The following is an 11,805-nucleotide window of genomic DNA, read 5'->3' on the forward strand; positions in this document are numbered from 1 at the left end:
ACCGATACTTTAAACTTTGCCCACCAACATCACTTTTCCACAAAATCCTTTTATTTTATTTTCTTTTCCCTCACTCCGCTACACATGGGACCCACATGTTTTTTTTTCCCACTCTACCTTTGCAAACAAACGCAACCTTAAAGCCCAAATTCTTATGGGGAGGTCTTGGGTTTGCAGTCATAAAAACAACAATATGGGACCCATTTTTAATATGTTTTCACAAAATCTTTTCACATCTTTTCTTTCTCCCCACCCTCTTATATATGGGGCTCACATTTATTTTTTTCAATTTTTTTTCCACATTTGTTGTGTCGTTTTTTCTTTTCTATAAGTTCTTTTCATTTATTGTCTTTCTGCAATTGTTCCGCCATTAAAATAATAGGTCAATGATGAAAGAATTATTCCGTTATTCCGAAAATCTCCAAAAGAAAGCTTGCCTCTACAACACCCGACACTTCTACTGGCTAGAGCAACAAAGCTAAAAGACGCCAGATGCACTACATTTAAATTTCCCACTCCTAAACTATTTTGTTTTAACATGGCAAACTTCAATGTGGAGAATGTTAATGGCAATGTTAAGACTAATTTAGAATCTTGCTTGGATAGGAACTCTATGGCTGCGTTTGTTTGCTGGAATAAAGGTGGGGTGGGAAAACTCTTGAAAAAAGTGTAGATTTATCACTTTTCCTTTAAATCCAGGAATGATAGATTGTTTGGTTGCTTGGGGTGGGAAAGTGGGAGACAAAAACTTATCTCTTTGATGTGGCAACCCAACTTCCCACCCCATGCCTTTTTAAAACCCCACATATTTGATGGGACTTTGTGGAAAAGTTGGAAAAAGTAAAAAGTATGACCCACCCTATCACTTTTCTACAAAAGCCTTTCCTTTCTTTTCCTTTTCCTTCACCGCATTACACTAGACTCACATGTTTTTTTTCCCATCCATTTTTTCCCACCCCACATTTGCAAACAAACGCAACCTAAGAGAAATCTCTTTTTCTTTTATGACTGTATTTCTATCAAGGACATCTAACTTAATTTTTTTATTTATATAAAAAAAAAAATGAGTAATGGTTAACTAGGGTTTTAATCGGGGTTTTTCCTAATTAGTTTTTCCCCGTAATTGTTGCATTGGAAGTAGCACATTCCATTGGACGAAGTTCTTTACAACATTTATGAAATATGGATCCAAGCACTAAACCTTCTTCCATCAATGTATAACACTGAGGTTGCTATGTTCATAGGACACAATCCGAGTACCTTCCTTGAAGTTCAAGCATCTCACGGACTTCGAGATTTAGGTAGACCTTTGGCAATTTGTCTCTCACGCTCTATACATGTTCCTATGAAATTGGGTATCTAAATTTTCATGCCTCATTTGGGCGTCTTGTGGGTAGACTTTTAGTACATGAAGCTCTTGACAACATGCTATTTATGTGGCTTATTTGGGCATGCATATCAAAACTGTGTGATTCAAATGAACATGCGCAGAGAACAGATCCTTATCTTTGATGGGATCAGTGACATGATGTGTGGTGATATTCGTGGCTCAATGTTTTGGGGATTGGATTCACATAAGAAGCAACACCCCAAGGCCATGAAGCTTGGAAATTTGCAACATAATGGCAAAGGTTGTTCGAATCGAATGTAATTTTTTAGTTTTGCCGGTACATCAGGACACCACTGTTTAGATACCGATCAATTTGAGAAAAAAATTTTGGTACAAAGGCGCCTTTTATATATAGGGATAGGAATATTACATATGCCGCCGGTAAGAGTTGAACCCCCTCTCCACCGAGAAGCGATTCCTAACCATCCTACTACTCCTCCATTGGTAATTTTTTTGAGAAATTTCATCTTAGAAATTGTGGATCCGACTACCAAAGGCATTGATTTGGCTCTGTAATTTTCGGCAACCACAAGCGGTGATCATAGGAGTTGGGGCAATAGGGTTCTAGGGGCATTTTGGTAATCTTGAGAGTTCACCATTTATCCTAATGGCATCATCCACTCCAGATATTAACAAAAATCCAACGGTCAAGATTAATAATGCGTATCATACCCAAACTGCTATGACTAGCCCATTGACAATATGGCCCTCTAGCCAACTATCTAATGGGCTCAATGGGCCAATTTCTTTACAAACTCTTCGAATATCATTAGGACAAAGAACAAACTGCATTTTTATACAGCTCGTGACTCTCTGACTCAAGTCCAACCATAGGTGTGAAATCCCGCAAAACCCTAACCCAGAAATCCATATTGTAGATCCAAAAACCAGGAGTGCGGGTAGAAGCAACTGTGGGCCATCCAAGTTGAAACCATTGGATTAAAATTTGAATCAATGGAAGTAGATGGAGATGATGTCAATTAGGAGTTTTGTCAGAACATGGAAGAAGAACTATTGACGAACTTGCTAGATGGATCAAGAGTATAGTGATGATACAAATAGAAAGTCTCGAAAAATCAAGTGATTCCCTTCTATAACATAGGAAAAGGACCCAAGACTAAGCTAGGGCTTTCAGAGCATCAATACCACTCCTAGAGCAAAAGTAGCAAAGCGACCCACCTAACTTCGGGGCAAAAAGGGTATTTTTGGTATTTGATGTTTTTGAAGCCCTATTTAATGATTCTTCATTCTAGAACATGTCATTATGTTCTAAAGTTGTCAGAGAACGTCAGAGCTTCTTAAGAAAACCCTCTCCAAGGTGAAGGAAGGTGAGGAAAGTATCCTTCAAGGTTTTCAATCATCTTTTCGCTTTCTAAAAGGTTAGTTTTCTTCGTTCTAGTTCTCTTCTTTTGATTGATTCTACCTGCTATCAAGACCTAGAAGAAGATTTATACTTATTGTAATGACCTAACTCTTCTATCTTCTTTACTTTAGAGTGAATCCCCATTTATTCTAGCTCATCCGTGAATCTTGCGGTAAGATTTTGGAGAAGACTTAAATATATGATTCGTTAGGTTTTCATTCTTATTGCATTGTTTGATCTTTGAACTATGTTAGATAATGTTCTAGTATGATTTCATTAATTTCTAAATAATTTTGGAGTAGTTTAGAACCCAAATGAGAAGTTTTCTGTCGAGCGGAGCCAATTATGTCCATACACAGAAGCTCTAGTCGCCTGCCTTGGTCACCCCAGGCAACCCAACCAAGGTTTGGCATATTTATGGCTGGGTTGATTGCCCTGGTTGCCCCAAACAACCCACCCACTGCCAAGTAGGGTATTTGTTCTCTTTTCAACACCATACCTCTAGGGTTATTTATAATTTTGAACCAACATGTTTTACTTTTGAGAAGCGTGAACTCACTCTTTGACCTAATTTATAAAGGTTGCAAATTGGTAGCAAGGTGAGGACATTCACTTGCACATAACCATGTTTCCATTCTTTTTTATTATGGAACTTGAATATATGATTACATATTGATGTTATAGGGTTAGGCATGACTACCATGACTTAGAAAATTCAGATTTTATAATTAATGATGCTACTTTTATATGATCATTATGTGACTGTTTGGACTTGGAATTTCATGTGACTTGAGAATGTGATTGAAGACATCTAATGTGAATGTAGGTTATGATTGTGAATTAGAGAATACCATTTAGGTGTTTCTGTCTTGGGACATCAGTAGAGGTGGTACGGGACACAATCCTATCATGCCCCTTGGCGCTTTTGATGATCACTGTATGTCATAACTGGGAATTATAGTTGTGTCTGGTTAGAAACCCTATCATATTATACCATATCGGTGTGGGTATTGATGTCTAGTGACCCGTGGCAGCAGTGTGGGGTGTTGGGCGCTCAAGACTTGTAGCCAACCTGTGAGAGGACATAACCACATTGTGAGGGTTCATTCATCGGTAGGGTTGCATATAATAGACTTGGGCTAATGGGTGCTCAAGACCGGTAGCCAACCCGTGAAAAGACATGGGAGCTTCTCGTCTATTATATGTGAATAACCAATAGGGTTAAGAGTCAGCGTAGTCCGAGTTGGTTGGTGCCATAGGATATGATGATTCTAGTAGGAAAGGATATAGAGATAAGATTGTGAGATGCATGAGGGGAAGTATCTGAACTTAGGTTGATGTGACTAAGTAGATGACTTGCATTGGACTAGGTATAACCCTGACACGTGCAAGTATTCATACCAATGGTGGTGAGAGAGCGTTGACCTAAACCCCAGTTATGGTGAATAGTCAAAGAGGGATGCCTTAACCCCTTACCCGGGATCTCAAGACCGGTGATCAACCCGTGAGAGATCAGAGTGACAAGACTTTCTCTGTGTCTCCACCAAAAATAACAATCCTGAATATAATATTCATTAATTGCGCGAGGGTTGCTATTTATAGAAGTCTGGGGGCAAATTAGGGCAAAACCCCGCAACCAGAGGCGGTCGCTTGGGGCGGTCGTTTAGTTCAATCAACCGCCTCAAGCAACCCCCTTAGTATATTGCTATACAAGGGTGCTTTGCTCAAGGAATTGAAACCCAAACACAACTTGACCCTAATCAACACATGGGGGAGGTCTTACCTTCATTGCGGACATCTCCAAACGCCACATGCCCTTTACCAGAGGTCCAACTTCGAAGTAAGGCAGGTTCTTCATCAAAAGAATCCAGATCCATGGATTTAGGGTATGGATCATGGGCTTCTATCTGGACACTCCAAAAATTAACCCGACTAGACCTTCGGGTTCTCAGACCTGCAATACGGATCCCGGGTTGGAAATACGGGGGTTGTTACACTTCCAACAAGAGTTCCTCTTGGGTTCACGATTTGATTCACTGGAGGTCATGCAATGAGACTTTCCTTCTTACTTTGGTCTTTATTCACTCCTATTGAGGTGGAAGCCATTTTGGGTATTCCTCTTCTTTTGTAAATACTCATGACTCTTAGGTTTGGTGCAAGACAAAAAATGGTAAATTCTCTGTTAGATCAACATATTATCAATGTCTTGCTATGACTGACAATCAAAGTAACACTGCCTCCTCCTCTTTTCTTCAATTTATTGGAACATAATTTGGCACATTCCCACCCTCCCAAAAATTAAACATTTTCTTTGAAGAACTTCTCATGAGGCGATTGCAATAGGTATCTCTCTCTTTGCTAGACAAGTATCTCTTGCTCCAGTTTATTTAATTTGTGGTGATGAATTGAAAAATGTTTGTCATGCTTTGTTCTTTTGCCCTCATGTGAAGAGATATTGGGAACTTGCACCATTAAGGCTTGATACAATAGACTTTCGTAGAATCCACCTTCGTGATTGGATGGAATTTTATTCAACTAAAATTTAAGGGTTGTAATGATATAGATAGAGAAAATCAAATGCGAAGTGCTTTAAGTTGGTGTATCTGAAATACTGGAAACACATCTTTATTTTGTGGTATTGATGCTTCAGTGATTTACACCATGTCTCATTTTGCTTCTCTTTGTGCAGATATCTATAACATCACTTATAGGTCTTTGCATATGGGAAGTCAACCGGTACCTTCTTTGGTTTCTCCCAATGGAGGATGTGGCTTATTTCAAAGTCAAAGTGGATGATGCATGTGATTGCAATCCCCAAAAGGGAGGAAGGCGCTGCATACTATGGGATGCCGATGGAGGCTTTGTTGTTGCCCAACGTAAAAACTATCTTGGGAGCTCAGCTTCACTCATGGAGCTTCTTCCCGTAAGGGATGATCTACTACTAGGCAAATCTTTGGGTGTTTTGAACATCTAAGTGCATTCGGATTGCCTACCTGTGGTGCTTTCTCTACATTGACTTAGTTCATCGCTTGATTGGATGAGTTAAAGCTTAGTTTTTGAGATTTTTAGGATTGTTCATGACTTCACATATGTTTATTTTAATTTTATTCCTAGGTCTAGTAATGTCTTTGCTGGATTTTGGATTAGGAAGCCTGTCGTTTCTCCCTTTCTAGGTCATGGTGGAATGTCCCACTTGTCTTTATGGTTGATGTTTCTTTATTGTTGTCCAGATCGTCTGGCTTAAAATGCTTTACTTAATGAAGTTGCTTGTTAGTTCTTCACGGGAAAAAAAAATACATGAGCCTACTTGTGGTACATAGATCTTGTTTTAGTAGTGCATTTGATGTGGTAGTGCCTGTGGTGCTGATAAATAAAAACTAATATTAAAGGGGTTACTGTCTTACTGATAAGAGGTCTGATTAGTATACTGAGTAATTTAAAAAATGGCATAAATATTAGGATTAACTCACTCGTCGCACTGAAAATTTCCATAGATATTAATATGAAATTGATAACATTTTTATATTAGGAATTTAGGATATGATAGGAAAGCTAAGTTCATTAAGTAGTGGGAGTGCCGACGATTAATGAGCAGCCGATGGTCCATAAACTCAATAATTATTCTTTTTTTTTTTGGTAAAAACTCAATAATTATTCACAAGAAGACAAAAAGTACGGGGATGAAAATTCGCTCCTCAGGAAAATCGGACGAACCCATTTTTCTCGAAATGATTCTCAACAGTATTTGAGAGATAAATCAGTGAATCACTATTGAAAGCGAATTCAAAATTATAAAAAATTCAACCAGAAAGTATCTTTACAGAGAAATGCATCAGAGTTGGAGTGGGTAGGTGGTTCTGTGGTTGTGTTTTAGGTTCTGAGCAAATCCAACCAGTAAGCTTAGCCACACGGAGACATGGCCGCATCTTCTGCGGCTTCTTCGAGTGCTGAACAAGACTGTGAAGCTCCCTTGCTATCAAGAACAGATGATGCTGTTCAAGGTGTTGTCGATTACAAAGGTCATCCAGTTTGCAGATCCAGCAGCGGCGGTTGGAGATCTGCCGGCTTTATCATCGGTAAGTTTTTAAGCTGCTGCATAAATTCTTTTAGCTTTTTAGCTTTTTTTTGAGTTTTCAGGTCAAGAAAGCATATATGGGTTTAATTGCAGGAGTGGAAATCACAGAGAGGATAGCTTTTTATGGGATCGAATCGAACCTCATAAACTACCTCACGGGGCCTCTGAAGCAATCCATGGCCATGGCTGCTGAAAACGTGAATACTTGGGCCGGAGTAGCGTCTTTGCTTCCTCTGTTGGGAGCTTTTGTCGCAGATGCTTGGCTTGGACGCTATCGTACCATTCTCTTCTCCTCTCTCCTCTATATCCTGGTTCGTTTTTTCTCTCTCCCTCCTGTTCTGAATCGCAGAAAGGTTATTTTTCTCTCCCCTCAAACAGTGTCTCCATGGACCATCATTTTATGGTAGATGTATGACACGTGTGTCAAAATAACATCAAAGGGTTGAAATATGGTTATAAGTTACATCCAAGTGTTCTGGTTAAATTTAAAAAAAAAAAAAATAATGTCACTTGTAAATTGATCTCAACCTTTTGATGTGATGTTGGGAGCAGAAATGGACACGATATTAGAGTATGTGTCGCGATCATAGGAGTGTGGCTCCTCACATCCCTCCATCACATGTGAGATTCACTTTTGACCATTGACGTGATGTACCGGTGGTGGGACCCCTCCATGAGTGTGATGAAAAGACCGTCCTCTACTTTTGGATTTAACACATTTCTTTGAAGAAATCTCCCAATGAGTTATACGATTCAATCACGTTAAATATTTTAATCTAAAGGCGCTCATTTGATTTATGCTAACCTTTGAATTAAAATATTCCATATGATTAAATTCTATGACTCATTGGACACTTATTGTAAGAATTCTCGAAAGAGAGGATCTAAACCCCCTCTAAGTTCCCAACCTTGAAGATCCAAACTCATGTTTAAGTGCACATTTGGACTAGAGGAGCCAATGAGTACCTAATAAGTTAAAGGATTTAGTCATGCGTAATATTCTAATCTAGGTAATGTAAATCCAATGAATTTCCTTCATTAAAATATTATACATGGCTGAATCCTATAACTCATTGGACACTTACTAAAGAGATTCCTTCCAAGTAGAGGAGCCAAATACCATATTGTACTAACATTGAATGATTACAATTGCTTTTAATTTAACTCTGGGTTATTATTTGTTTTTCTTTGTAAGTTTTAAAACACCAGTATCAGGGTACAACCATTAGATACACTTGCAATTTGGGATGGATGGTTTAGATTTTGATTTTGAGTCTTGTTCATTTTAACTATTACTCTATTGACCATCATAGAGTTGCTTGGTTGCTAATGACCAACATCTCTTAGTAAAAAGGTCATGGTTTCGACTCTCTGTGATAGTATATGTAATATCTCTATCCCTTGTATATAAAAAAAGAACCCTTGTACACAAAAAAAACTATTAGCCTACAGGGATGTCACTTGTCACTACCCCATTGGCAGAGACAAGACAATCAATTGGTTCAACTGTTTCTATGTGGTAATACTGATTCAAAAATTAAAATGCAGGAAATTATGTTTTAGAATGAGGTTGGATTGGTGTGGGGTGATATTTGATGGGTTTTGGTTTTGAATTTGGTTATTTGTCTAATTCAATCAGGTTGTTTGTTTTAGTTGATTTTAGTTTTATTTCATTTGGTTTTCAAGTGTGTGATGCACCATCTGAAACCAAATAAGAATCGATTAGGTTTGGGTTATAAATTCAGATTGGGTCAATTTCACTAGCTCGATTTGGTCATATCCTTCTTTATTATTAATGAAGGAGGTTCTTTTTTGGGAAGCAGGCGTGTACATCATGATTCATTCCAGTTATGTAAAGTCTCATAAATCAAGAACAAACTTTATTTTCAGGAGTAGTAAGTTTTTGGGGGTGCCAAGCCACCAAGAGATCACCACCGGGGGTGGTGGTCTAGTGGTCCCAAGTGGTTTGGTAAACCTCATGTCTCAGGTTCGAATCCCCTCTGCTCTTCTGTTTCTTGCATTGGACAGTTGTGTGCTCTTTGGCCTGGGCATGAGTGCTACCAGCTTCTGTGGACTATACTAAGCCTCCGGTGGGGCTCCACTGACGGGGCTAGTGCTTGCGCTGGTAGTGCACAGGGCTAATCCATATTATGTTTGGAAAGCAATGATAGACTAGTTAACTAAATTCCAAGCCCCCCCAAAAAAAGGTTGACACCACTGAAGGCCTTGTGATGTTGGTACCAATAAATATGGGGAATTACTAGTGTGAGGGATCATATTATGTGCTGACATTTTTTCTCCTCTAATCCTTCCTATTCAGCTGGTTAACTCTTTACACTGTATTATGGCAGGGGCTAGGTTTATTAACTCTATCAGCTTTGCTTCCTTCACATGGTGAACCTAACTGTCACAACACTGAGAGCAATACTTCATGTGGTCCTTCCCAATTCCAGATCATCTTGTTCTTCTCTTCACTGTATTTGGTTGCACTTGGGCAAGGTGGACACAGACCATCTGTACAGGCTTTTGGAGCTGATCAGTTCGATGTGAGAGATCCACAAGAGTGCAAGTCCAGGAGCTCCTTCTTTAATTGGTGGTATTTTGGAATTACTGGGGGTATGTTGTTCACAATACCTATTTTGACATACATTCAGGACAACTTGAGCTGGGCTCTTGGGTTTGGAATCCCATGCATTAGCATGGCCGTTGGACTCATTGTTTTCTTGTTTGGAACCAATACTTATCGATACAGTTGCAATGGGATTAAGAACAATCCATTTCTGCAGATTGTACAAGTGTTTGTTGCAGCTGCAAGAAATCAGCAGATCCCTTATTCACGCACTTTCATCGACAAGGAAGTAGGACAAGTAGTTCCTCGGCCAGGTTCTAACCAATTCAAGTAAGAATTTTCGGTTTAATTAGCTCTCTCTATAGCACTTCCAGTCTTTTTCTTTTCCCGGTGCTATAGTTCAATTCCCACTCAAGCCAAATCCCTCGAACCCAATCTCCTGGACGTGAGATGGGATTCTATTATGGGTCTCCTGGAGATATTATCACCAGGCCAAGGGTGTTGCCCTTTATCGATCACACATTTCTAATGAAACCAGATCATGTCCTTGTACAATGATGTCAAGTGCACTCTGAGGGCCACTCATATGGAACCCATCAAGATCGTGGCCTTGTTGCTTTGTCAAGTTGAGAACATTGCTAAGCTACTTGACCATTCTACAAAATGTAGTGGTATCCTTCACCAGGCACTTACTTTTGGTTTTTCATTTGTTGCAGGTTCCTTGACAAGGCATTAGCAAATACATCAAATGATTCAAAGAAAGAATGGGCAGTGTGCAGTGTGGATCAAGTGGAGGATGCAAAAGCAGTCTTGAGGTTGGTTCCTATATGGACAACATGCTTAGTGTATGCAGTAGTATTTACTCAACCTCCTACATTCTTCACCAAGCAAGGGGTTACCATGGATAGATCAATAGGTTCAGGGTTTGAGATACCTGCTGCATCACTCCTGTCCTTCATTGATTTCTCCATTATCATTTTTATTCCTATTTACGATCGAATCATCATTCCCACAGCTAGATTCTTTACCAAGAGGCAGTCAGGCATAACAATGCTTCAAAGAATAGGAACTGGAATGCTTTTCTCTATGTTGGCTGTGCTGGTAGCTGCACTAGTTGAGAAGCAAAGGCTTCAAATTGCAATAGATGCTGGGCTTATTGATAAACCAAAAGCTACAGTTCCAATGAGTATTTGGTGGTTGATTCCTCAATATATTTTCCTTGGGATTGCAAATGTTTTCACCATGGTTGGGTTGCAAGAATTTTTCTATGACCAGGTTCCAGATGGGCTGAGAAGTTTAGGCCTCTCCCTGTACCTTAGCATATTTGGTATAGGAAGTTTCCTCAGTAGCTTTCTTATCTCTGCAATTGAGAAAGCGACTGGTGGTGATGGAAAGGAAAGTTGGTTTTCAGACAATCTCAACCGAGCTCATCTTGATTACTTCTATTGGCTTCTTGCAGGTCTTAGTGCTGTACAATTGGCTTTATTTTTGTTTTTTGCCAAATCTTATCTCTATAAAATGGGAAGCAAAATTTGAGAGCTTCTTATCCCAGTGGAATTTACATCATTAGTTAGTCATGAATCTTATTTTCTGATATTAATTTCTCTGTACCAACTGTATATTAATATTTCACTAAGTTTCCACTTTTTGATTTCCTATTTCCATTCCTAGAGAAACGGGGGTCTTGTCTGGTTCTATATCTCATTTCTCCTTGAGTCTTGGATTTAACTACTACATTAATTTAAAGACTAGGGCTGCTTATTGTAAGATGCTTGCTAAATTAGAGTCTCGGTCACCTCCTTGTCACCGTCAAGGGAGAACAATGTGCTCGGCAGACGTCTATCATTGAACCACACAATTGGTGTGGGATTGGGATCCCACTCGATTCATTTGAGTAGTATTTAGAGGTGGATCTCACCGCTATTATATGGTTGAGATTCATTAGGAGAGTGTATTGTTCTCCCTGGATAGAGAGGTGATGTGGGCTGGTTAAAATCTGTATTGCCCTCCGCCTATTTAGGATAATTCACCGACCATCATGCAGTTGTCAAATTCTCTTTTTATTTTATTTGGGAGGTGCGGACCGATAGCTTTATATTAGGAAAGCTAACTATTATAGATATTGATAAATTATTAGGGATAGTTAAACTCACAATTTCTTCACTAAGAGGCATTGATTATTATAAATTCAATAGATAGGTAATAAATTCTTCCCCTAGAATAGGATCATATTGATTTTTTTTATTTAATTAATTTTTATGAAAAATATTATAAAACCCAAAAATGCTTTTTCTTTGACTCTATTGGTACACGTGGTAGAATCCCCCCCCCCAAAAAAAAAAAAAAAAAAAAAAAAGAAACTCTATAGCCATTAGTTTGGACTCACTCCTTATAATAATATATGTTCG

The 11,805-nt window shown here is 38.9% G+C and overlaps 1 protein-coding gene across 1 annotated transcript; it reads left to right on the forward strand.

The window, feature by feature from the left end:
* Nucleotides 1–6,669: 6,669 nt before the first annotated feature.
* On the forward strand, nucleotides 6,670–11,143 carry LOC149016536 (protein NRT1/ PTR FAMILY 5.10-like). Its single transcript, XM_089154655.1, has 4 exons — nucleotides 6,670–6,829; nucleotides 6,922–7,139; nucleotides 9,180–9,727; nucleotides 10,114–11,143. The coding sequence occupies exons 1-4, from the start codon at nucleotides 6,670–6,672 to the stop codon at nucleotides 10,931–10,933; spliced, it is 1,746 nt and encodes a 581-aa protein (XP_089010781.1). The 3' UTR covers nucleotides 10,934–11,143.
* The last annotated feature ends 662 nt before the right edge of the window (nucleotides 11,144–11,805 follow it).

The sequence above is a fragment of the Hakea prostrata genome, chromosome 5 (assembly GCF_041222555.1).
Source record: "Hakea prostrata isolate BN-2017 chromosome 5, UWA_Hpros_2, whole genome shotgun sequence".
In the NCBI taxonomy this organism is placed as follows: Eukaryota; Viridiplantae; Streptophyta; class Magnoliopsida; order Proteales; family Proteaceae; genus Hakea; species Hakea prostrata.

Bases quoted from the DNA above. Each gene is read 5' to 3' on its own strand.
- LOC149016536 (XM_089154655.1), top strand. From the start codon at position 6,670: ATGGCCGCATCTTCTGCGGCTTCTTCGAGTGCTGAACAAGACTGTGAA. The intron at 6,830-6,921 runs GTAAGTTTTTAA...GTTTAATTGCAG, and splicing joins ATCTGCCGGCTTTATCATCG to GAGTGGAAATCACAGAGAGG. The intron at 7,140-9,179 runs GTTCGTTTTTTC...GTATTATGGCAG, and splicing joins CCTCTCTCCTCTATATCCTG to GGGCTAGGTTTATTAACTCT.